This window comes from Manacus vitellinus, unplaced genomic scaffold (genome assembly GCF_001715985.3).
Source record: "Manacus vitellinus isolate BGI_N305 unplaced genomic scaffold, ASM171598v3 scaffold_30_pilon, whole genome shotgun sequence".
Taxonomy (NCBI): domain Eukaryota; kingdom Metazoa; phylum Chordata; class Aves; order Passeriformes; family Pipridae; genus Manacus; species Manacus vitellinus.
In genome coordinates this window covers 21,438-48,652 of record NW_021940291.1, presented here as the reverse complement: position 1 = coordinate 48,652, position 27,215 = coordinate 21,438, and the positions used below count along the sequence as shown (strand labels likewise).

General features: G+C 39.4%; 1 protein-coding gene across 1 annotated transcript in view; it reads right to left on the bottom strand.

The window, feature by feature from the left end:
- The window catches only part of LOC103759753 (mucin-5B), a 43,396-nt gene extending 19,561 nt beyond the window's left edge, over positions 1-23,835 (bottom strand). The window contains exons 1-22 of the mRNA XM_018075969.2: positions 23,685-23,835; positions 21,854-22,109; positions 20,909-21,023; positions 19,461-19,548; positions 17,639-17,772; positions 17,006-17,231; positions 16,084-16,209; positions 15,257-15,374; positions 13,899-14,037; positions 13,217-13,318; positions 12,110-12,179; positions 11,734-11,871; positions 10,862-11,026; positions 9,933-10,027; positions 9,034-9,160; positions 5,734-5,986; positions 4,703-4,755; positions 4,219-4,319; positions 3,761-3,912; positions 1,845-1,983; positions 995-1,105; positions 44-223 (exon numbers count right to left, since the gene is read on the bottom strand). Of these exons, the coding sequence (XP_017931458.1) occupies positions 44-223; positions 995-1,105; positions 1,845-1,983; positions 3,761-3,912; positions 4,219-4,319; positions 4,703-4,755; positions 5,734-5,986; positions 9,034-9,160; positions 9,933-10,027; positions 10,862-11,026; positions 11,734-11,871; positions 12,110-12,179; positions 13,217-13,318; positions 13,899-14,037; positions 15,257-15,374; positions 16,084-16,209; positions 17,006-17,231; positions 17,639-17,772; positions 19,461-19,548; positions 20,909-21,023; positions 21,854-22,109; positions 23,685-23,766 (2,970 nt within the window). The 5' untranslated portion in view covers positions 23,767-23,835. The remainder of the gene's footprint in view (positions 1-43; positions 224-994; positions 1,106-1,844; positions 1,984-3,760; positions 3,913-4,218; positions 4,320-4,702; positions 4,756-5,733; positions 5,987-9,033; positions 9,161-9,932; positions 10,028-10,861; positions 11,027-11,733; positions 11,872-12,109; positions 12,180-13,216; positions 13,319-13,898; positions 14,038-15,256; positions 15,375-16,083; positions 16,210-17,005; positions 17,232-17,638; positions 17,773-19,460; positions 19,549-20,908; positions 21,024-21,853; positions 22,110-23,684) is intronic.
- Positions 23,836-27,215: the final 3,380 nt, after the last annotated feature.

The following is a 27,215-nucleotide window of genomic DNA, read 5'->3' as shown; positions in this document are numbered from 1 at the left end:
ACACTGCTTTTCAAACATAACTCTCAGTCCATCCCATACCTACCTGGAAAGACGGTGCCACATGAACAACAACAGTAGTCTTTTGGTCCCACATGAAGTTCATTCCTTGATTTGTTTCAATCACAATATAACCTCCTCTGAGGTCCACTTTGTAATTTTTCTCAGCTCCTGGATCAGTAGCTATCTCCTGAATTCTTCCTTCCAAGAGCCTTATTTCACTGCTCTACAAATGAACAGATACATTGCATGGAAGGAAATCAAGTAGAAAACTTAGTGTAACAGCGCTGGTATTCTGCCTCTTGTTCTTTGCTTTATTTTTCTGTAGTCTTTGCACCATGTTGTGGTTTGCTGACAGATGTGAGCCACAGACAAGACCCACTGAGTTTGAAGGGAAACGCCTGCCCTTCCATGACAACTCTTAACCTCATGGGCACATAAACTGTCCTCATTCCAGAGGAAGTCTATTCTGCTGGCACAGCAGCTCCTCAGCACAGGGGCAACTGGGCATGCCAGAACACCCCTTGCCACACTGCTTTGTTTAACTGCTTTGTTTCACCACTTTGTTTCACCATCCCCTTACTCCCCACTATGGGAGAAATCTCTTTGGTCTACACTTTGGAGAAATGCTAAGCCTGAGCTGGAGGGAAAAAACTCTGTCCTGTGCTCAAACTATGGTACAGAAACACGCTTCTCTAAAAGCTTCACCATCACTCCTATACCACTAATGGTACAGATACAAATACACACACACAAATGCATGTACATAGAGTGCTGTTGACTCCTTGCATCTATCTCCTCACCTGCAGAAGTGTTCAGGGTCCCTGTTAACACCAAACATCTAAACCTTTCCCAGCTTGCCTGCCTCTGCTTTCTGGCTGTTTGACTTCCATAGGTGCTCTCTAGCAGCAACTAAGTAGGAATGTAAGGGGATGATATACTAATTGCTACAAAATCAAGACTACAACTCCTTGGTTATAACCCATTCTAGACAAACCTCAAAAATCAATGTGATCTTTAGGGAGCAGATGGAGCGTGACTTTCCACAGGCGTTGTTCTGAATTACAATCCGGAAGGTGCCAGCATCCATGTTATTAGGGCAAAAATCCTTGGAAAAATAGATAACATTCTATTAGATCCTTTGAGGCAACTACTCCAGTCATAAACACTTTCAGGAGCCCTAAGTGAATGACACTCTGTTTCAACTTCTATTGTTTTGTCACTACTTTATTAATCAAAACTCTAGGAATTTTAGAAGAATGCAGTGGAAGCTGACCTAGTGGCAGCTTCACACTTGACCAGGATTTTCAAAAAAAAAACTAAGGGGAAAAAATGAGCTTTTCATAGCAGCAGTCCTGCCCAAAAAAAAAGGAATTTTTTTTTTTTAAATTAGCAAAACCAACTGTAATTTCAGAATGACAAAATGTCTCACTGAGTACTGTCTCATTACATGCAATTATTATACATGAGGCTCATACCTTAACCTCTGCATGCTTCTGTCAGAACAAAAATAATGTCAGTCTTGGATGGCTGAAAGAAAGACTTTTCAACACCATGCCAACCTTTCCCTTGCAGGTGCTGGAATAATGTCCGGAAAGGGCTGTCCAACCCAGGAGTTAATCGTTTGGGATCACACAGTGCCCTCTTGTGTCACTTCTGAAGGTCAATTTGCTTTGTTTTATCTGGAAAATAGCACTGTGTCTGCTCTAGGTACAAGAGGAGGGGACTAAGCCCTGCTCATGAGTGTTGATTGTTTTACATGGGAATGCCTTTTAATTACTCAGAGTGAAGCCTACAGTGTAAGCTGTGAAAAGCATAAGGATGGAAAAAATGAAAAAAATTGATACCTGAGCTAGGATATAGTCACAGTCTCCCAGGAAATCAAACTTCTCCCCATCAAAGCTCATGTAATGCCCGTTTCCATACACAGTGCAGGTTCCCTTGCAAGGCTTGTCTGTGCAATTCCACTGCCTTTTGTTACAGGTGCTAGGAGGCAAAATGCAAAGAATCACAATGTTTTTATGAAACGTGGGTTTTCCTTAACCCCCAAAAGGGGCAGAATAATGAAAATGTTTGGGTTTTTCAGTGCTTCAAAGAAAACAATCATCTCACACTCTTCAAGCAATTCCCTCTCAACTGTTCTGAGATCATGCCATGAGATGGCATATTAATCAGAAAGTTCATGTTTACTACCCGGACACATTTGAACTTTGTCTATTTTTACTCTGTTTTTTCTTTCAAATACATTTTAAATCACTTAGTCCTGGCAGGAGACAGTGGGGATTTAAGAGACAGATTCAAGATGAAGAACAATATTTCAACCATTTCTGAATATTAATTCTTGAGAGACCATGTGGTCAGTTCTGTTTCTGACTACAGTGTTGTAAACAGAATATTATCTCTGTCTTCCCTTGGATATTGGGTCTGGCTGAGATGGAGATAATTTTTTCCCACAGCAGCTTTGCATTGGCATCTAGAAATGCATTAGTAACACCCCAGTGTTTTGGCTGTTGCTGAACAGCATTAAGGCTGTCTCTTCAAGCATCCCTCCCTTACCAGCTGGCTAGGGGGTGGGGAAGGTCATGGCAGGGGACAGAGACAGAACAGCTGTCCCAAACTGGCCAAAGGGATATTCCAAACCATGTGATGTCTGCTCAGCAATAAAAGCTAAGAGCATGGGGTGGTGTGGGAGGGTGAGGGGCCATTTGTTTTATGATTTTTTTTTAGGGAGCAACTGCTATACATACTGAAGCCCTACTTCCTGAAGTGGCTGGACATCACCTGCTGATGGGAAATAGGGAATAAATATTTTATTTTCCTTTGCTTCTGCACACAGCCTTTGCTTTTGCTTTATTAAACTCTTTTTATCTTGACCCATGAGATTTTCCATCTTATTTTCTCCCCAATGCTGTCCTGCTGAGGAGGGTAGTGATTGAGCAGCTAGGTGGGCACCTGATGTCCAGCCAAGGTCAACCCACCAAACCTTGACAAACCTTACCTCTAGTTCAGGAGGACTGCAGACAGAAAATTTTTGTTGTTATACCCTTGACACAGAGAATGCATGTTTTTTCCCATGTGTGTACTCTACTCATAAGAAAACAAAGCTGTTGCTGCAATAAAACTTCTTAATGACTCTACAATAGCAACAACTGCTTACCAGGCTTTGACTTTACATGTTAAACTTGATTGCCTGTACCAATGGTGGTTAGACCAAAGTGTTTCCTCTTGGCAGAACTATACAGTCTCATCCTCACTAAATAATGAATAAGGATTCAAAGCATTTTACCCACCATGATTAGTAACAACAGTGAAATCTATGGCAGCATTATACCAGAAATTGGAGCAACTAGAGAATTAATTTATCTTGAGAACCATGTGACTGGAAGCACTGCAAGTCATGAGGATGGAGCATTGCAATTGCTCATGTATCTAAATTCAATCCTTTTCTAGAGTTCAGCTGTGCCCCCATAGACACAGACTCAATTCCCCCTTATTGAATGAGCAAACACAGACCAACTAGGGTAAGGCTGTTATTTCTGAAGCTAGTGTGAAAGCAGAAAAGGATGGAAATGGTTCGACAGAAGATCTTGGTACATGTTCTCCCCAGGTGCAGGCTCCTGCAGTGGGTTGCAGAGAAATATTTTCCCTGTTATTTTTACAAGAAGCCTGATGGCTCCAAAGTGCATCCTGCCCCCTGGCTGCACTATGCAAGGACAATTTTAACATATTTTCTTATAAAACGAGACTCCCTGGAATAACATACCATGTGTTGCAGTCCACTTTGATGGTTTCCCCAGGTTTATAAAAGTGTCCTCCATGGACACATGGACATTGATCTTTGGGAATACATCCTCCACTGCCATCCAATACCAGCCCATCAGGACACATGCAGCCAGAAACACATTCTGTGACATACTGTACATTTAAAGATGAAACAGAAGTCAATTCCTTAATGCACAGAAAGAACAGGGAACCAGCAGAGGTGCTAGTTCTGGATGCCAAACTTCTGGATTTTTTTAAAAATTCCTTAACTGTAAGCTAGTGGCAATCAAGCTACAAGTATCACAGCTACATTTTTAGCTGGTAGCTATAACTGCTCTGTGATCAGTAAAGCAGCCAGTTTGTGAACAGCATAACGTGTTACCATCAGTGTTTGTTAAGGACAATCACACATGCACAGTCATGTTGCCCCATGTTCCTGCTAGGAGGTGAAGTCCTTACACAGTGCATGTCCTGCGTCTTACAGCTTTTCTGACACTCCGATCCGATCGCCCCGGGACCTGCGGAGCTGCAGTTGAAGTAATACATAGGAGCTGGGCAATCTATAGGAGGAAGAAAACACTTTAGGAAGGTAATTTAGTGAAAGCAATAAGGATGCCACCAGCAATTGTAAAACTAGCCAGAGTATTTCAGAGGGCAGTAAGTGGCTCTCCTTTAAAGTTTCTAATAGCTTTTGCTTCTGCTCAATAACAGTGCAGGGAGAAGGCAGATAACTTCAAAGCTTTGGGAAGTATCCTCATCTTTTAAAGCATCCAGTAAGGATGGTGACATTTTACAAAGACAAATATTATCAATAACCAGCACATTTCAAGGAGAATGAAAGAAATGTGCAGAATACCAAATGTTACAGAAAGTGAGAGATAACTCAGAAAAACCTTATAAATACTAGCTGGCATCATAATGCCATTATTTTAAAGAATCTCACCTTTTACCAGGATGGTTTCTCCAATGCAGTCTAATCTTCCTTGAATGCATTTGCTAAAGAGATTCCATAAAATGAAACACATCAGCTCTTTGCCCATTTCTCCCTCACGAGAGAAAAAGGCACTGTAAAGCTTCACTAGTCACATTCAAATTCCTATCAAAATGAATATTTGGTACAGTTATCAGTTTCACAGACATGAATTACCATTCCCTGAAGGAAGATTAAGAGACCCTGTTCTTAAATATTTTTCCTTTATCTGTCACTGATTTACTATATATTTTCCCTAAATCAAGCTTTTCCTAAGCATTTATTTTCCACTCCGTGAGATTAGAATAATACTTTATTAAATAAGAGACCTCTTAAATTACTAAATGAATATGTGTTTATAAAATAGTCTAGAGTCCTCAGTTGGAAGACAGAGAGAGAGAGAGAATATATAAACATCTGAAGATAATAAAACAGCCTTCTCCTGGTATTTGTTTGCATTGTTACCCTAAAGTGATTGAAAATGAGAAAATGACAATTGTTTTTCGCTGCAGATGCAAATTAATTGTGCTATTTTTAGTATTTTCACTTTAAAAACTGAGATTTGGGGCTGGGTTTTTTTCCTGGACCATTTTTGGTTTTTAAATAGCCTGCAGTATGGTGTATTGGAGGGTGGTTTTCACTTTGCTTTTCCATTTCAAAGCCTGAAACTCTCCTGAGCCCTCTGTCTTCTAGGAAATTTGCTCTCATTGTGTATGGATACTTTGACACAACAAAGTACTTTGCATAGAGATAGGTTACAAATATTGCTCTGCTCACACGTTTTCAGGTTCTTGCTTGCTAGAAGGAATATAAGATCTTAACATTTGCTGTGGCTGCATTTCCTGCCTTGGTATTGGAATATTTACTTTGGTACAGTCTAGGAGAAATTAATCATTATTCCTTACTGTAAAATGATGCCATTTATGGATTGGAGCAGAGACTTTCCCAGTGAGCCCTGATATTCCCAGACATACAGCAGCCTTTACATCACCACAGAAGCTTACCACATCAGTTTGTCCTCTTGGAAGGAGTTGCCAGGTTGAACAATCTTGCCTTTGTAGTAGCAGGGACAGTCATCTGGAGTTACACATTGCTCTTCATCGTTTAGGTAGGTCCCTTCAGGGCAACCACAGCCCTCCATAGGAGGGATCTGAACTTTGCACAGTGGATCGGGTTCATCCAGTGAGCGGCAAGACTGGTTACAGTACTTCACACTATAGTTATAAACCATAGTCTCAGGACACTCCTCAGAGGGATCTTTGTAAAAGAAATAAAAGGAATGTATGGCCTTCTTTGTGCAATCATCTCTCATGCTGTTAATGTGGCTTTCTGCACATTGGTAACCATAAATGTGCTGCTACCAAACCAGAAGGCCTTGTCTCCCAGTGTTCTGGGGGAAGTCTGCTTACGTAGGCTGAACTACATAACACCGAATACTGAGATAATCAGCAGGGTATGTATTTTGTAATTTGAAGAATTTACATTTCTATCTTCTGCCAAGAACTGAAACCAGTAATTTCTGATTTGTCTCTGTAATTAAAAATTAGTTTTCTGACCTTTACTAAAGATTTCTTTTGCTGGGAATAACTGGGAAATGAGCATATTTTGTAAGAGGTAAATTTTGATGTTAAATGAGTGGCGACAAGGAACTTGTTAATCATTTGATGCTGCCAATGAAAGTGTGTTTCAATTTTCGTGGATGTCTTGAGGAAAACTTTTGTTGTCCTCCTCTGGGCAAATGAGAAACAATAGTTTCTAAGACCTCTGGATGGACCAAACAGTTAAATACCAAAATCTGAAGAGCTCAACTAACCCTGTAAGACAGTGAAAAGCTGTTTAATTTTCATAGGCTGCCAACATGCAACACCTTCAAAACTCTGTCATAAAATCTGCAGTAGTGATCCATAGGGATGGCACCAAATTCTGTCAGAAAACATCGTCCACATTAAGGCTGTGGTTTTCAAGAAAGTCTACCATCCAAATTCCTCTGAAATGCAATGAAAAATGGAGATCTAGTCATGTTGGGCCTCTTTCTAACTCACATCTGCAGATTTAATCCCACAGCTCTTTTTCAGATGTATTAGAAAGTACAGAGGAGTTGTTCATGAGCAAGTGTGCTAATCAACTTTCCAGCAATACTAACAACATACTGGCAATATGTTCCATGCCTAAACAAAGCTTTGTATGGTTTTCCAGTTCATAACCATAGTACACTTTCTTAGGTTACTTAGCATCCTAGGCTTGTGTACACATGCAAAAACAGCACCTCTGCCAACAAAACCCATTTGATTTTCTGGTCCTAGCTGGAGCAAACACAATATCCTGTGTATAAATCGGGCAAGCCATATTCTCCTACTTTATAGGCATCCTTTGAAGATGCAGCAACTGGTATTTGTAAAACAAAATAGGCCAAATAAGAAAGATATTAATAAGGATGCTGAACATGAATTTATATCTCTCAATTGGTAGCTATTATTGCAATAAAATAATGTGTTTACTTTCTCTCTTTAATTTTTTGTGGAGGAAAAAGATCTCTTTTGGTAAAGCAAGATCTTGTAGGAGGAAGGTTATTTGATTACAGTACTTATGGTCAGAGATTTGCCATCTTAGATTACATATAACTGGAGGCAAGAGTGCAGAGAACATGAGCATACCAAAGATATCTTCACGCTAGCTTGCACGAGGAGCACTAAAAAAGCAGTTCTATGATTTAGCAAAGACTACAAACCCCAGCGGTCTGCTGGGTAACCAGTAACTCAAGTAATGGTTCATCCCTGTGCTAAAGATTGTGTAAGGCACAGGCACAGCCAACAATTACCTAGCAGGCTTTACTTATTTCATGCACTCTACTTACTGCAATGCAGGCATCCACCTGGGATATAACCTGCCTTGGATGCTGCCTGCAGCCTAGCAGAGTGGACACAGCTGCAGGAGTTGGAACAGCCTTTCCACCCCCCACACTGGGATAGAACACTGAGAGTGACTGCTGTTTCCCGTTTGTTCTTTCACTCATGAGTAGTGCAACCTTCACTCTTATCACAGGCATGTTCCCAAAAGATTATTTCTTCTTAAATAAGGCCTAAAATGATTGTGCTGATTAAGCCATTGGCATTTTTTCCCAAGGTTCCTGCGCTGAGTCAATATTACCTACTGTGACTTAAGTCCACAGATTTCAGTCAAACCCATGCTACAAGCCAGTCTTGATCTGCCATGAAAAATGTCAGTAATTCTATGTTGGGAACAGAGCTTTCAATAAACAGTGGCCGTGTCTAGTACATAAATCTTCATGCTTCTAGGACAATTTACTGTGCACCATACTGTGTTCCTTTGAATATTTCAGCACAGGTTTGTGAAATGGTTCTTAGCATAGTCTTAAATGCCTTTGACAATACACCATACAAGATAAATTGTTAGTCTTTATTAAGTATCCCAGCTAGCCTCTAAGTCAGGCAATTAAACAGATCATAGCTGCATCAAAGTTGCATAAATATAACTGTTGCTATGTTTTCTATTCAGATGTGCTATTAGTCAGGAAACCAATATATCTATTTTCTTGTTGATAGAAGCAAATCTCTCTTGAACTATCTGACCGTCAATGAAAAACTGGAAATGTTGAAGTAAAATTCAGAATATGGGACTTTCAAGTTATATTCTCAGCTCTGATATTATCTTATAATAAATTCTGGCAGTGCCAAAGGGAGACATATACATATGTAGACTCTAGACTCGGGATTTAGTGACAATGTGTATGTCCAAGAAACTTTTGTTCATTTGTTAGATAGTCCTGAGCTGAAAATGCCTTCAAACACTTTCACCTTCTCATATATCACCAAAACATATTTATTTAAAAAATTACTATTTTACTGTAACATGGAAAAATGCAGTTAATGAGAGTGATATCATTTGTATGGGGAATGTCTGAGACAAGAGGGCTGAAAGAGGGCTGCAAAAAAGGTATTAGAATTAAAATACATGGGGAAGGCCATGTGTTCAAAAGTAACCTAATTGCTAGCTAAATCTAAAGTGAAATTAACCCTAACTCCTGTTTTGATGTGATTAATATGCCTTATACTATTTTGCTTCTCTGAGGACTGAATTCAGCTTATATTTTACACAAGGAATATGCATCATAAGAGTATGAAGCAGCCATGAACTGGCTTTGGCAGGAAGAAGAACTTTATAGAATATATGCTTATTCTGTTTTTCAAAGACTTTCTAACTTGATGACTAAACACAAAAGACACCAGCTGACACAAATTGGGCTCTCCTGAAGCTGTTCCCCCAAGGTATTCTGGGACACATACCACAGATGCCCTGCCTCCAGCCCTTCAGGGACACGCCTGCTGAAGCACAGTCTCTGGAGTAAGTAGAGAGCACACTACACAGTGCAACTTCACTCTTCTCAGCATTACAGGTGTCATACATGCATTTCTAAAGGACAGGAAAGGACATAGGCATTATTATGTCCAGCTCATAGAAGAAGCAGGGAAACATATAGCAATTCACAAGATAGTCAACAAATATATATTTTTAAAAGCATTATTACCAATGAAACTTAATATCTCCAAGAGAAAATGTATGCAGATGAAATACTATGCAAACCTGAGAACTAGCAAACCTGTGACAGAAACTGCAGTGACATTATGTCTAACACTCATGAAGAAATGAAAAATGAGAAAGATAAGGGCACCTATAGTTCATTAAAACACTAAGAAATGTCTATACCAGTCTCCCATGAGGATGTACAATCTAGGACATGTCAAAATATGTCATCTTAAAATATACATAACTGAAAATGTTGCACAGTGATGATGGCACTTGTGTACGTATCTAGTGTGTAGATAAGATACACCCAATTACGTGACAATTGCAACAGAAACACGGAGTGCTGACTTTGCTTTTCAAAGAGTGAACAATTCTCACTCTTTGAAACTTTGAAATCTTGAACTCATTTTTTGTATTTACTTCTGGGTTGTGCAACAGATGTCGGTGGTGACAGTCACAATTATTTCCAGGGCTGCAGCCAAAAAGATCCATCTTACCTTGCATAAACTCTGATTTTGTTATTTTTCTAATCAGCATCAGTGAACTTCTTTGGGAACAGACACTATTGTAACCTCTTTCACTCCCCTAGGCCAGGTGACCTTCATGGCAGATCAGTCTCTGGACTAGATTAAACAACCCATTTAGACCAGTGCCTTACCTTGATGTACGCAGAAGGGTCTACAACAGAATGGCAGGCAGCAAACACACTGCTTGTATTAGACAGAAGAGCACACCAATGCTGGGCAAATTTTTCTGAAGTGAGCAAAAATATTGTCCATAGTCACTTAAACCACATTACTATCTGAATCAATATTCTTATCTGGTACCACATAGAAGTAGAATGACCTGAATCATTTAGATAGTGCTGGATGGAAATACAAGTCATTAACACATCAAAGTGATAAGCATAGTTTGATGGGTGAGCAGCCATCTTCCTAAAAGGAAGGTTTCACTTTCCAAGTGCTAACATTACTACTGCAGCTGGATTTGCAGAACATCTACAATACCTTCCCATTTGTATTGGTTTTTATCAAACTTTCCTAATTCTTTACAGTCAGATAATTTTTTATAGTCAAACAATAACATCAAGCATGTAATAATCAGGGAGCTGCAGCTTTAATAGCATGTGACAATACCTAGGAGAGCACAGTCTGAACCCCATATATATCCAAATCCAGTCAGAGTGATAAATCAGACAGGGCACCTATTACAGTACAACGCTTGCCTAAGTCAGTATTGTTGATAACTTCTTCCTTTTGACTTCAGCTGTAGCAACCAGATTGGATGCAGAACTTGCCCAAATGTTGACAACCAAGTATGCTCTACCTTAAACCTAAATCACTCTCACTGATGCTGTGTGTGCTTTTCAAGTCATCAGTGAATAAGGTGTTGGCTCTCTTTCTCCAGCAGTGCTGTTTCTTGTTTTAAAACCAAAGTTGTAATCTTAAAGACCTGCAAAACGCAATGTGTCCTCCCTAGTAATAGCCTCAAAGACAGTGGGTTTTGATGTTTATGAGATTTCTAAAGCTTTTTTGATCATGTGAAAATTATTTAGCACTGATAAACTAGAGATGAAAAGCGTGGTACCTTTATCCACACTGTTTGAACAAGGATCTTCAAAGCTGTCCTCAACATCAAAACAGCTGGCTCTAATTTTCCATGAATTACCAAAAGCAGAAGCTGAATCTTCCACAGCTCCAGTGGCTGTTCTGAAGTCATCAGTCTGGATGTTATTGAAATTGCCACAAAGACCTTGTGTCGGGGGGTAGTGGGGAAAGAAAAGAAAAGAAGAAATCAACTACATGCATGGAAAAAGGAATGGCTTCTAGATGAACACTCAGCTCTGTAATGGACCTTGCCTAAGAGAAACCCATTTTCTTTCAGAGACTTCCTGATGTTCCCACAAATGAGATAAGACACTGTCTTTAGAGTGTAATTATTATTTTTCTGCATTACAGTAGCACTTAGTGATAGCACAGAGATTGGAAGCTGCTTGAATGTGCTTCAGTAAACACTAGCAGACAGAGAAGTATCTTCCCCAAAGGCTTATAAGCAAAGGAAATAACAAAAGAAAAACAAAATGTGTCAGAAAGACAGAATGTAATCCCATTTCACAGATAGGAAACAGAAGCACAAAAAGCTTAAATGATGCCACCAAACAGGAGATTGGTGGCAAACCCCAGTACACTGTCTGTATTTCACAAGTCTCTAATGAAGGCCTACTTAAACAGATAGAGTCTAAAAGACCCACACACACAAAACATCACAGGGATGATCTAATTTTCTTCAGCAAATTGAAGGATTTAGCCAATGCTTTGTTTCCGGACAGCTACAGATCTAACCAGCAGCTGTAACATACCAAAGTGAATATAAAATAAAATATTTTGTTCAGTTAAAGAGATAGACAAGCAGGTATAATTCAGTTTAAGAGAAAACTGAAAGAGGATGGTGTGTCCTACCAGATGTACGATTCTGAAAAGAATGATCCACTGTTATGGAGAGCTGCATTACAGGTTTCATTTGCACTCGAATCTGTACTCCAGCTGAGCTCAAGATTTTGATGAAAAATGTAGATTGTCTGAAGATGGTGATGCCACCTAAAGAAGAAAGAAAAAAAGGAATGTATGCACTTACAAATTTTTATGAAACTGAGTAAACAGGAATATCCATTTACCAATGCATCCAGTGTAACACAGGAATTCCCAGGGAGTCCCAGACCTAGCCTAGTCTCCACCTAACAATGAGCAGAATCAGTTCTTTTCAGAGAAAGGAGCAGGAATCCCTCTGCAAACAGATGTAGGCTACTGTGGGGAAGCTGTGAAGAAGGGCATTTACCTTTCCTTACTGGCAGTTTCACAATGAAATTGTTCATGTAGATATTTCCACAGGAACATATTTTTATAGTCTGCAGGGAAAAGAAAAAAGCCCGCAGTAGTGAATGCATGTGACATGACAGACAGCAGCAACCTGACAAACTTCATTAAGCATCAAGGAATAGTGTCTTCAGAACTTGATCACCTCTGTGGTCAATGTAACTCAGTGTCCAGACACCATAAAATAATGCAAGGAAAATCTCTAGGCCTTAACAAAAAATGAAAACCCCTCTCTATAATCAACAGCTTTGATTGAATGTTCTCATACACCTGAAAGGTGAGCCATCTTTTTGAGAACTGCATGTGAGATGTTCTGTGTAGGTTTGGATCCATCTCACTGGAAATGTAACATAAGCAAAATGAGAGCTATCTGACTCAAACTCCCCCAGTAATCAATGCAGGGAGATAGGCCCCTCCAAAAGAACACCTCATACCTTAGGTGGGTTGACTTAACTTGTCCTTTGGAGATCCCCATCTTCCTTTATTGACTATAGAAGTAGGTTAGGATGTCAAACCTCCTAACAAGGTTAGGACTGCAACAGCTAAATTCCAGGTGTGCCAAATAGATCTGTATAATTTTAGGAGTGTATAAATACCAATCCTAACTCAGCTTCCTCTGAATTTAGTGTGAATCATGCCATAATTTTCAGTAGAAGCCTTTGGCCTTCATTTGGAGAATTCTGCTACTTCAGTCACTGCATTAGGAAAAACCTGAGGACTCAGAACTGTTGTAAAATAAAGGGGATCTTTTCTTTTAAAAGACTCAACCTTTCAAAAAGAAACAAATGAAAAAGTTTGAAGTCATGAAAAAGAGAAGGAAACTTGACTAGGATAATTTTTAGGCATCTACCTCTAAAGAAAATGGAAAAGAATCCAAAAGAACTGGAAAGGAAATAACTCTTACAGGACAAGCCTAACAAACACATGCACTGCATCATCTGCTGGTATTAATCTTCCCATCTCAGGACAGCAACAGACCAAAATGAGTCCACTGTGTTAGAGAAATCACATATTTGAACCCGAATAAAAGTGATCTATTATGTGTCACTAATTAAAGCCAATTACTCACAGTTTTTCCTAGTGTAACTAATACATTCTTTAAGCAAGTCATTGTCTTTGATGTCCCACACTGAATGATCTCTCCAATCACCACAATTGTGTCATCCGTGTTCTGAAAAGACATGAAAAAAGGGATGTGCAGACATTGTTACAGGATGGGAGCTAGAAGGGGAAAAAGTATCTCTGAAAGGTTAAGATGGAATAAGGAAAGAATAGGAGTATTTGATCTCTAACTGCAAACTGTATTTCATTGCCAAAATCAATAATGTTCATTAACTTTCCTGTGCACTCTGTTTCCTTGCTATCAGCCTGTGTGGATCTCATATTTGCAGACAGTCACATTCAACCTTTTTGTGGAAATTTTTGCTCATCCACTTCCTTTTGACAATCACACATAAAGAAAACTTCAGAAGAAATGCTTAAATCTACACTAATACATCAATTAAGAAAATAATTTCAATTAAAAAAAATACAACTATGTTGAAGCTGCAAAACTTTGAAGCTAAGCATCAGCAATTGACATGCCATTCATTGCAAATTCAAAAATTTATGGGGTTTAAGACTGAGTATGTGTTGAAGTGCTTTGCTGAATTGGTGTCATTTAATTAAATTACGTCATATAAAGCTCCAGCACAGTTTAATGCCTTATGCTACTCAAGAGATTTAGGAGTGAAATGGGAGATTGCTCTTACCTTAGCTAGGACATAATGACAGTTGCCATGAAAATGGAATCTCTTGTTATCAAATGTTGTTATATGGAATCCTCCATCTATGTGGCAATTTCCTGAACAGGGCAGAGAGATACAGCTCCAGTGGCCTCCTTTGCAAGTACTGTGCAAAACCCAAAAAACAGCAGTTAGAATAAACACAGCTTCAAGGGAGAAGAGGTGATATGCCATTTGACTCTGCACAGGTGCACTCTCTTTGTCTTTTTACCTTGTCTTCTCATTAAAACCAGGTGGGAAGAAGACTTAAGGCCCTTAAAGTGTGAAGTTTGAATGACTCTCAATGAGAGAGTGAAATGCCCTGGGCTTTGAACTAACTCCCTCACAGAGACACTGAGATGGTCAAGCAAGAAATGTTTTTCAGGGCCTAAATTGTTTACTTGACCTTTTAAGGAAAGAAAGAAAGAACTTCCAACAGGATCTTGCAACATTTTGTGCTATTGATGCAGCTATTCAGCAAGTTGCTGATGCAACATTTTGGCAGCTAATTGTGGAGGACCTGAGATAATGAGCAGTTATAATTCTTACACCTGTGCACACAAGAGGAAAACAGTCCTGCCACATAGGCTCAGGCTTTGAGAGGAGTAAGTGAGGACGTGGCTAGATGGGAACCACCCAAAGCCCATTAATTTCAGTTACTCAAAATTGCAGGAAATATTAATCCAAAAGAATTTTCAGAACATCTACCCCATCCTGCATCACAGCACATTTCATTCCTTCCTAACATAAAGGTCAGGCCTATGGTCAAGAAATGGTACTGTGTCACAGGAGCTCAAATAACATATACAACTGTTCATTCACCAGATGGATATCAGAGCAAGAAATAAAACTCTTTTGAGAATAATATACCTAAAGTTGTATCAACTTTCGCTAGTGCAGAGTAGAGATGGGTTCAAGCCACCAGATTTTTTCTAAATCAAATAATTTTCAAGGATCATGATTTTTGAGATCCAAGCCTTTATACAGCCTTTGTAAACAAGAGATTGTTGGAAATGTCACTTATTAACATGGTCTGACTTCTTGCCTCGCTATAGTGGGCAATGTCTCTGAATTAACCAGCAAAGAGTCTCATTTTTCTGCATTCTGAAATCTCGAGCTCAGTTTTCACAACCATTTTTAAGTGAGAGTGGTAATAACTGTGTGAGGTTGAGGACTACCTCTAAATTTTCCTGTACTGTTGAAATTCAGACCCAAGCTTTGCATTGTTATTTAAGATAAATATCGGGAAAAGGAAAAAAGAAATGAGAGAAGTACAAAATGGAACTCATCAATACTCAAAAATAAATACTTCTGCCTTGTTAGTGCAATCAGGATCACATCAGTACCAGTTTTGGCAGGGAGTGGAGTAAGTTCCTCCAGATGAGTAGACTTTGCCTTGAAACATACAGGGGCAGCTGTCTCTGGGGATGCATTTCTTGCCACCGAGGTCATCAAGGATCGTTCCTGTTCAGACACAGTGGCTAGTTAATATTGTTTTGGTGAGTCTGGGAAACACCATCAAGGAAGATTAGAGTACAGAAAAAAACTCAGGAATATTCAGCACTTCTTTGAACGAATGGGATACGTTTTAAGGAAAACACCCCAGATGTTAATGGATGGGAAATATTTCTTACTGCTTTCAAATGAAAGCAATGAAGAACTCAAAGAATATTTACTGTTATGAAACTTTTCCTCTGTCACAGGATTATCTAGTGTCAGATTGCAAGGATGTAAGCCAGTTTCCATTCTTTTCTAATAGTGCATCTAACAGAAACCAGAACCTCATCTTAGACTCTATTTCATGTACAAATTTACACATGCACATACCTGGAAATGCATTTATATTATGTGTCACTTAACCTACATCAAGATCTAGTCTCACAACAGGGAGGCACCTCACCAGACATCTTCATCTGCATTCTTACTTCTAGAGTAAGAATTCTTACTTTCTTCATCTGCACAATTTTTTTCTGCCTTGTACTTAGAAATCTTTCCCTTTCCTCCTCCAGTGTCAGGATCTTGAATCTTTAGAGATCTGGTTCTTCCAAGAAGAAAGTTTTTAAATTATGCTAGAAGAAACAGTTTATTTGTTGCGTAAAATGCTAAAGAAAGGGAACAACCTCCCCTTTGTCCCCCGATGTGTGTGATCACTGGGAGAAGTGAACTGCCTTACCAGGAGGACAGAAACAGCCATCTGTACATGGGGCTTTACAAATCTTGCTCCTTTCTGGATCTGCACATGTGTCAGCACAGGAGTTTCCACATTCCATGTACTCCATGTTGTTTGGGCATTCCTGATCTGCAGGATCAAATGAAAATGGAGTCTGTTAACGATGTACTTATAAGATCTCTCAAATCATTGTACCTGACTCCTTCTTCCTCCTCTCCTGCTTATCTCATTTGCAAGACCTTCTGTCCAGATATGTCATGTTTGTTCAACCTCTAAAGGAACTTTTTATGGCCACTTTTACTTTACCTGCGGACAAAACAGTACTGCTGGGAAATATGAGCTATTTTACATTATCTTACTAGCTCAAGGTTGGCTGATGTCGTGATAGAAGCAATGAACACCAGATTCATTTATGGAGTCATAATAGTTTATTTTTGCCTGAAGCATTAGTGATTCTGGCATGAATTTTCTATCCCAATCCACACCAGCAGTTTGGGTGAACTACCTGTAGCTTTCCCCCTGGATTTACAGTGATTTCCTGCTTGGTAACTGGACTACTGAGTAAGAAAGCACAGGATAAGCTAAGTACAAACATATTATACTTTTCAGTAACTACTTCTGTCTAGTTGTCAACATTTGAAACAAGGTTATTTATGACTTAACTGTGCATGGTAAAATTCAAAAAAAGAACTGGAGAAAACTTACTTGCAAGAAGGAGGGGGGCTACATCAAGCTATAGTTCTAATTCAAGAGGCAAAATCAAGTTAAATTTGTAGAAGCTTTTCCACTAGCAATGTTTCTGCCTAAGTACTTCTACAGATTGATTCACAGTAGTTAACAGAGCCCCTAGCTTTGCTCCACTGGAATCAGAATACTTGCATAAATGTCTAACCTGAGAGAAAACTCCAGAACAGTAGTTACTTACAGCAGAGTTCTTTGGTTCTCCATTCTCCAGGGTCTCCCTTCCTCAGGACACAGTCTCGAGAGTACTGGTTTAAAGTGCTGCATATGCAGCTGGAAACCAGATCAGAGTGAGAAGAATTAGCTGCACAGTGACACATATCTTCAGCACAGGTCTCTATGTAGTCATCAAATGCAACCACTTTGGGGCAGTTTCCAAAACGGGACATAAGTTTCTTGCATCTTTTTTTCTGTTTTTAAAAAAAAAAAAAAAAAAAAAAAAAAAAAAAAAAAAAAAAAGCTACACTTGACATTTGACCACCTCTCGGGTTTATGGATATACAAGATTTCACTGATGACAAAATTCCAGGGCCACAGGATAATTCAAGTTGGAAGGGACCTCAGGAGATTATCCAGTTTAACTTTCTGTCATGAGGTTTTTTCTTGGACTGGAAGCTGTCATTCAATTGTGCATTCTCCTGCTATCTATTTCTCTAACACTATAATAGGATATTCTTTCAGCATTTTGCTCAAATTCATGTGCAAAGTCCTGAAAAATTCAGTTTAGTGCTTGCTCTGTAATTAGCACTTGTTTCAACACAGTTTCTCCAGCACTGTAGTTCAGGAGGGGTTGTACTTCTTGGGCACACATACTTACGTATATACTGCATCTATCGTCTTTCCTCCTAGGATGTCTTCCAGTATGGTCATCTGGACTCACATCAGCACACTTTTGTGATGGATCCTCTACTTTGTGGAAGTTCCCAAACTGTCTTGGATGCATTTTATATCCTGCAAAATCCCCAGATGCATGTCAGTAACTGCCTGCAATTCTTTAGATCAGTTAATGGGCTATAAAGGTGCACTTAATTTTTGGTCTCTAAGGCAGTATGCACCTCACCAAAAGCCCAAATTTAACCAGCATCCATATTATAAAGGCTGAAAGCCTGATATAACTTCTGTTGAGCTAGAGCTAGGAATATGGCACACTTGTATCAAGGCCTGCTGTCAGCTTGGGAATTTAAAATCACGTGAAACTCTTGACCTTTCTATTGCATCTCATCATTTCTGAAGACTTTGGTTTGTTTAGGGTGTATTTGATCTTACAGAGTTTTGTATTTGCATGTATAACAGTCATACATTTTAACTTGCCTTCTACTATCAGAACCTAATGTAAAGCCTTAGGCTTGTATGTTCTATAACATTCTCTACCTTTTTTTCCCCCCCCCAATGTTTAATAGATAGATTCCTGACCAGATCTATTCTCCTATACTAACTCAGTCCCCTAAATGTTAATTATTTCCACTAAAGCATTGTTTTCAGGTGCTTTACCACTAATGCTTTTGGAAACAGGTGATCTTTTAAAGCTCTGAGCTCTTGGAGCCACATGATTTTCCAAGGATCTCAACTGACATTAAAGAACATAAAGAACAAAGTTTCAAGATGAGCTACTTCATGTAGATATGGGATTTTTCTTCCTGATAAGAGGAAAGAGTCTGTAGGTAATGAGAAATTTTGAACCCTTACATGCAGTGAATTTTAGCCTGGACAAGTATACTTAATTCTGCCTGCTCATCCCAGAGAGAAAGATGTATTCAGGAAAGATGTGGTAGGCCATGTGGTCCCCAGGCATGGGAACCTGTTTTATATGGAACAAGATGCATATGAGAGGAGTTTGGTTTTCTTAGAGCAATGGTTCTCAGTAGAAAACTGTTTCTTGATAAAAAATTGAGCCACCTTTAGTTTTCACATATTGCACTTGTGAAGTATAGGGCACAAACATGATTAAAATGTGTCCAATACCTAATACAAAATATGAAAATGACCCCCCAAATATATTACTACAAATGGTACTTTTAATCAAACCTCAGGATTCTTTCTGAATGGGTGAGGTAGGTGACCATATTCTTCTGGTGACCTAAGAAGCCAAGGTATTATATTAAGGGATATTGTTATTACCTTGGCTTCAGTCCTGCAGCTAATATCTCAAGATGCAGGTTTCTCTTCACTCATACAACCTTCTGCAGGACTTAGCCTCAGCTATTTGTAATATCTGAAGGTGTCGGTGGATGGCACTACAGTTTCTTCCAAGATGCTCAATGAAATCTGTGATTTCTCTGATGCTTTCATTTTATTATAGAGACAAAAATAATCACATGTAGAATGACTAAAATGGAAGAAGAGAAAATACAATCGTGCATTTCCTTAAAGTATGTTATTATCAATGGGAAACCTGGCAATGTTGCTGCAGGATAGCCAAGCAATTAATTTGGGTCAAAGAGATTTGAGACTCTTGCAAGTTTGAAAAGAGCAGAGAAGCCCAAATCATCCCAGAAGCTCTTAAAATACATCTTCTGTATATGAAAATGTTCATGTGCCTGTCAGGAAATCCAAAACCCTGCTAAATATACAGATATCAAGTTTTATGTCATGTATTAAGAGGTCTGTTCTGTGTGGAATATGCTGTATTTATGACCTACCATCCAAAATCAAATCATTCTTCTCACTGCCATCATAGTTCCCACATAGACCACATATTTTCTCTTTATATGTTTCTTCCAGGTCCAGCTACAAAAGAGGAAACACAGAGTTTAAAGGCTTTTCTCCACATCAGCAGCACATTACAAAGTCATTCATACAGAAATGCTCATTCCCAATTTGTAGCAGTCTCCTCTTCTTTTACAACGCTGTCATAAAACTTACCTGTAGACAGATTGAATTCAAATGTGAAGATAATCCTCTAGCAACTGTCATTCCTAAGTAAAGAGCTAAGTGAAGCATGCTGAACACTGGACTAATCCTTGAACCAGTGTCTCCTAGTGTAGAGACACTGGTATATAGACATTTTTTACCTCTTGCATGGTACCACAGCTCCTCTGCAGGCAGGTCAGATAACTGTGCTCTAATGCTGGATGCTGCAAAGAAGCACCCTCTAGTTAGCTTTTAGCCATATCTAAGAGTTTTTCCAGTCCATAGGGTAAATGGAAACCTTTATAGCACTTCTAGGGATGGGTCTGCCCAGCATTACTTGTTTTGCCCATAGTTAGGGGAAATAAAGATCCAGGTTAGCACACTATTGCCTTGCTAGATAAAACTACAGCACCTAATCACTCTTACATACTCGGAGGATAGTACTGGCATCACTCACATCCACAAAAAAAAAAGGCAAAGCTTTTCCTACAAGTGTGTCACCCTAAAATTGTGTCCACTCTGCAATCATGTACAGGTACTGCATTCAGTATTTTAAGTATTAATTAGTACAGGGGAAGGAGGGAAGCAAATACTTCAGTAAATCAGAATTTCAGTATCACTTGATTGCTTCCTGGTTTTTTTTCTCTCTATTCACCTTTTACCCTCTCTCTGTCTCTGAACTGTAAAACATGACATGCAAGTTCCACTTAGTTAATCTCAGTCCTGATTGTGAAGGATAAGTGTTCACACTTGAAAGTGTAAATACACTGTTGAAGAAGAGGCTATTACAGGGTAGATCTTTAGAGGGGAATTCTCTCATAGCATGGCTTTGGAATGACAGAGGCCAATGTCTGAACATGGTCACAGATTAGTTTCCCATGCAAGATGTGCATGAAACAGAGGGTAATTAGCAAGTCAGAGCTGGAGGGACTAGCTGTGTTGCTGTCAGTGCCCCAAGGAGCAAGGAAGTAACTACAGATGTGTTACATCCAGGGTTAACAGTGGCAACTTTTGTCACATAAAATCAGCTGGAAATGCCTCAAAGTTGTGACTCCATGAACTCCATGACCCTGCCCCACAAAACTATTACCTAGTTTGGTACTTCCCTATCAGCTTATGGATGCAGTGACACCTCTCTCCCACAATTTCTTTCATTAACACAGTGCCTGCATCCATCTCTGCTTTTCATCATTGATGAGTTTCACCAGGAGAAAAACAACTAACTGGTTGTTCATACTAGGAGAGTGTCAGCCCAGTTCCACTTGAGTGTCAGGCCCAGCTTGGAAGTGACTTGGAAGTAAGTACAGGTGTCCTCAATCAGGATGCTCTTCAAGCTGAAGGGCATGGGGATCCTGGAAATTGGAGAGAACAAAAGAGATTGCATTAAAAAAAAAAAAAGACTGATGTAATGCTCACAGAGATATAGGAAGAAAACCTAGAGTCAAAACAAACTAAATAAGATGTGGGAACACTCTTTTCAAAATCAGCCATCCAATGCACTGAATTTAGGTGTGATCACATTGTCCACTGTGACCTTTGACCCACCTTAATCCACAACACAATGTATTTTGGTCATTTGTTGATACTACACTACCCACTCAACAGATACCAAAGAAGCTTTGCTTGTTTACATATCCTGGGACCTAACCCAAAAGTTTATAAGGAACAAGAAGACAATATTGGAAAAATGCCCTCCACATGAGGACACTGCAGATTATCATCATCCCTCCAGGATTTCCTTGACATTTGGGATTTGCAGAGATGTGAAAAGAGCTCTGTTCTGTTACTCACCTGCTGATGCGACTCAGACCTACATTAGTTTTCCCTCTTATCAAGACAATTACCGTTCATTTTCCCACAGCCTAAAAAACTTAGAAATTCAGAAAATGGCTAAAATTTAGGAGATTTCTTGTCCCTTCAATTTAGAAGACACACATGGGCTTTGGTACTATAATTACAACTAGTGACGAATGCTGTTCTATATTTGGTTGTTTCTAGAAGGCTGTCAAGAGAAGACAGCCCATATGCTTGCAATTTTCTCTCCAACAAGATTGTGAGGGGTTTTCCCAGAGTCAAAGATTGCCTTGGCCCTTCATAATTAAATGCTAGAAGAACTCTGTGCTTCTCATAAGGACTGCCCTTAAAATTGTGCCCAATTTACAACAGTACAGTCTTTACTCACTTGTTCCCATTCACAGTGATGCCTGTCTCCTTCACCTCCAAGATCACTCCATCAATGGTGACAGTGAAGTAGATCAGGAAGTTATTCTTGTCACTGCGTCTGATCTGAATGTTAAAGTCCTGGTAGCTGTCGTTGCAGTGTGAAGCGAAGACATATGTGCAGGTTCCAGGAAAAGTAAACTTAACATGGTCGAATGTATGAAAGTGGAAATTGCCCCAGGTGGCACATTCGCTCCTACCGACAGTAGAGACCTGGACTAAAGAAAAAGTCATAGGAAGAGAGCTTAGAAATTCACCCCATATGAGGTGCTTTGCCCTTTTTTTGTTAAAAAATATTAAAGGAGAGATTTTTCAAAGGGAAAAAATAATAACTCCTGGAAGATACTAGCTTGTGGGAAGGAGTTTCATCTCCCTGATCTTTTGAAGTCAATGACAGAGATACCTCCAATGTAAGCAGATTAGCCCTGGCTCCTTTAGGTTAACAGTGAAGCAGAACGGGTTCAGCTTCCCTACCTTACATATCTGCCTAACAAGATTCTCAAAACTGCATGCATCTCTCCATTGTCTATAAAGATTGTGTCTGTATTTACACAGTAGACCCATCCAAAGTCTTGTATTGAGTCCCTTCCAGGAGATATCATAGGTGGCATGACTACAGCAAAACAGCAGCCACTGGTCTCATGGTTGAGGCTGCTACCACCTTCAGCAGTCAGCTCAGAGCTACTTGTTCTTTCTTCTCAACCAAAAATCATGTTTTGGACCTCTAAGTTGTACCTCTGTCAAATGCATAGATACATACCCTAAGTGCATATAAGATATCATTTCAGAAAGTCATTTTCATGCCACTGAGCTTCACAAAGACAACATGAATTACCCTGAATTAAATCATATATGTTTGCTACAAAATGCATTTAGCATTTCTTCTAGGCTCATCTGAAAGAATGACGAATGAAAATGGGCAAATTTCTTTGTGTTGTTTAGGTAGCTTGTTTAGGAATATCAACATAGCATCGTCCATCACAGATCAAATAAAAAACCAATGTAATAAAAAATTAATGCACTCAGTGAATTCTAAAATATTATTGAATATTCCTGCCTAAGAACCACCAGGGGAAAACTGAGAAATTCAGATCTTAATGCTAGGAATGTGCAACACAAACTCAAGTGCCATGAAGTCCTTACAGAAACACTCCCTTTTTAAAGGGACTGTTATTTGCCATAGGTTGTTGCAGGACTAAAGTGGAGTAGGGCAATTTAGCACTTTTCTACACAATAATGAGGGCAAATGAGAAAGTTTGGCTATTCTTGGAAGTAGAATTGCTAGGATTACTAAGACAGCAATAACTGTTACATCAATTGTTTGTGCATTAAGCAGTTGGGAAAAGTGTAAGACATTCAAAATCAAACCAGGAGATAAGAGTGCAGCAGACCACAAAAAATGTGATTATTCCTAATGCAACATTTCTTGCTGGTCAATCAAGTCTATCTGCATTATGATACATACTCCTTGTATAAAAAATATAAGTGAAATGTGTTGAAAAGGATATCACCTTTTTTTTTTTTTGTGATGTAAACTGCATCCAGAGGGTCTCCTCTTAAAGATTAGTCACTTAGAACATAAAATAGTTGATACACTACCTACTAATGGAAGTAAAAAAGTAAAATACTTAAATGGGTGACAATAAGGATGAAAATGTACAATGTTAAACAGTGTCTGGTATGTCTACAGCTCTTACATGAATATGTTACACATTTTAACTTGTCAACTCTATTTTCACCTATGGAGAGCAAAATGAGAGTAAGTAATGTGAGAATTAGATTTTTTTTCTTACCTATCTGAACAGGTTCTTTGCCCTTGCAACAACTCCAAATTAGGCAGAAGATCCAAAATGATCCCCCCTTTTTTATTCCCATCTTGCCATGGAGCGGTAACTTGAAAATCCTTTCAGGGAAGTGTTTTTTCTTGGCTTATAGGCAGATTTTTATAGTCCAGGAGTTTGGCATGAGAACAAAACATTGATGGCAGGGTCCCTGAAAGGTGGAGCTTCATTAAATTTTCTTTCAGTTGTTCATATTAGCACCCAGCAACATTCTGTCTTTAAGAAAAGACAGGTATCCAGTTCTCTCTTGCTTTATGGGAAAAGAGAGTTGTTCTTGTCTAATTTCCATTTTTTAATATAGGTCCCCCCACCTTCCTCCTACATTGTTATTATTTCTTTGGCAACAATAGTTTTTCTTTTTCAGAACATCTGATTAGTTAAAAGCAATCACTGGCCTCTTTCAGAGCTTTGCTCTGGTTTGCACATCAGCACAGTCCTCCAGCTCAAGAAGACTTTTTTGTTACCTCTGCTAACTTTGAATCACTAATGGTGACCTCTAAATGTTAGAGCAAAAAGTATTGTAAGGTCAAGCATAATGTATGGTTTATTTAGAGTAAAATCTTATGGCAGGAGGGCATTGTCCTTTAAGAAGTGTATCCAAAAGATCTTACAAAAAAGACCAAAGACTGACTGCTTCAACAAATCAGGAACATTAGGCCACAAAGTGCAAAATTCTCACATGTACTGCACAAATGGGATATAATCATACCAGTCAGTCATAGGAAGGTAATTTATTCTTTATGCACACTGAGGCAGTGGTTTCTCCAAACATCATAAAGAAGCAGTGCCCAAGTCCCATCAAAACGTAGACCACAATTCAGTCCTTCACCTCTTAAATTATGCTGCTGCAAAAGCATCCCTTGGTTCTTTCAAAGTACTTTAATACCCTTTCACAGACCCATAAAAAATCCAGCAGATTCAGTCACGAGCTCTATGGTCTGTAGGATATCCTGTTACAGATGTTTGATATCAGTAATTTTAGAGTCTCTTCTAGGGATTTACTTGCTTGGTTGACACCAGCATTTCTTCACATCATCCATGTCATGGGGGGACTGCTTCTGACATAGAGGAAACCTCTCACCTAGACCCAGCAAATCAAACACAGATGACACACTTCCAGCTGCTCCATGCCCCTTTGGGAATATACTAATGCCAGAGTGATTGCCAGTGGTAAGTGGGCATGAATATAATTGAAGGTGGACATAGGTCTCACTCTGGTTGCAAGGCTTCAGGTCGAGCTTGTGCAGGCACCCACTGGGAAATATGCATGCCCTTTTATCTGGTTGGCAGACAGTAAGCTGGTCCTTGAGAACCATGTCTTGCTCACTGCTTTACCAAGCTTTCTGGTATTGACACAGTTGAGTGAACCAAAGGTGGCCTACTGCTTCTTTCAGCTGCTGCCCCTGCACAGTTGTGAAGTGGCTTAAAGAACTGCAAGTGCAAATGTCTGCCAGAGGAAGATTTGCTGCTGCTGTTGCTCTAAAGAAAATTCAGCAGTAGCAGGCAAGAGCATTGTGCAGCACATGAAACATGAGTTCATGTTACCCCTTTGCCACTGTCCGTGTCCCATTAATTCCATTGTCAGTCGCATTCGAGGCAGGGCGCTACTGGAAGGCAAAGTCTGTTCTTGAAGCCCTGCCATTTTGGCTGGAATACAGAACCAACAGACTTTATGGCACTGGTGATGGAAATAATGGACTCCTGCTGCTTTTCCTTTTAATCACAACACATCTTCCCTGCTGATCTCCATCCAAATAGGTACAAAGTAAACCACGATAATATCTAGTAGATAAACCTAACCACGAGAATATGACATTGTAGATATGAGGGTGGTCTGAAATAAATACAGTGCAACAGTAACACTCAAATTCAGCATATTCTCATGGTAACTTTCAAGTTGAGTTCTTGTTCATGCCACAAAACAGGGCTAATGGCAGGTGTGGGGAAGGGCAGTGAAGCCCAGGAGGAAAAGCGCATAGGTCAGTAAATCACAGACAAAGACGAAGAGAGTTTAACTGAGGATAAAGATGGAAAGCCGAAAGGTAATAATTTTCCAAAATCAAACCTAGTGTCAAAATCCAAATGTAGAACTCTGCTGAGATAAAGTCCATAATTTTTTAATCATGGTACTCTTCTTTCCCCAATCCCGCCCAGGCAATCAAGGAATTTTGGTATGAGAGCAGAAAGAAGAATAAGATTCTAGGAATATGATTCCTGACTCTAGAAAAAAATCCCTTTATTCCCACTGAGCAGTACAAAAGCAGCAGGAACCACATATTAACTCCTTGCCAAAGATACTCTTCAGGTTGGAGTAGTCCTTTGATGAAAAATACATAGTGAGGTTGACCAGTGCAACTCTCAGCCCTTTGTCTTCTGTGCGTGGGGCAGTTCAAAAGACATGATTTCCCCCATAAGCCCCACTTAGCACTTAGGGTCATGGGAAGAGCATGAAAAGCACATTTTAAAACTGTGTTTAAGGAACAGAGAGAATAAAACAAATAACTCACTGAACCAACATCCACTTATGTTCTACTCAGCAGAGAAAGTAATATCAGTCATCTGGGATCCTCCTCTAAGAAAAGCAAGAGCACAACTCCTGCTACTCAAAGAAACAGGACACTCAGTCCTCTTCCTTTGCATCTAGACATTTTCTTACCTCTGTTTGTCTGCTCTGTCATTTTTGCCATTCCTTTGCCATTTCTTGGGGAACAGAGTTCCTGTCAGTGACTAACCAGAGCTGCTGCTTCTGGCTTCTCCACCGATACTGCAGGCTATAGTCCTTAGAAATCACTGGATGCTTCACTCCCCTGAAATGATTTCAGGGCTACTGACAGGGGAAGGATATTTGCATTCAAATGAAGTTTTTATATTCAAACGTGGAAACACGGAGGTTTTCAGAAAAAACACATGGAAGCTTTCAGAAGAAAATTCAGACTGACAGGGAGCTTATAGACTGTGTTGATCACTTACCACTGAATCATTGCTATTGCTGGCATGCAAGATATAACTATTCCCCCTGCAGTGACATACTGGGATTAATAACTTTTCCCTTTATTGGATTCTGAGGCATAAGAGGCCTTCCCTCTTCTGCAGCTGTATTACCAAAAAGAACAATTCTTCTTGGCCCCTTTACCGCCCATTTCATGGATCATTTGCCACTAAAGGGTATGTGATTTTAGTAAATACAATAGGTAAATATTAACTTAGCTTCTTTATCACCACTGACTCACTGAAGATAAACCGTCATGAAGCTAATGTAATACAGCAGTGACTCACATCTCATATTTTTTGCTACACACTTGGTAAAGAGGCACTCAAATAGGGGGCATCTGGTGAATTAATATCCAGCCACTGTACTGAAGTCTGGCAGTTGAATTCGTATCATATCCTTCTGCAAAAGGTGATTCAATACATACTGTAAAGCATTAAGGCCATCTTGGATCAGTCCAAACACTTGTGGGGTTCAGCTTGGAAATCCTCTAA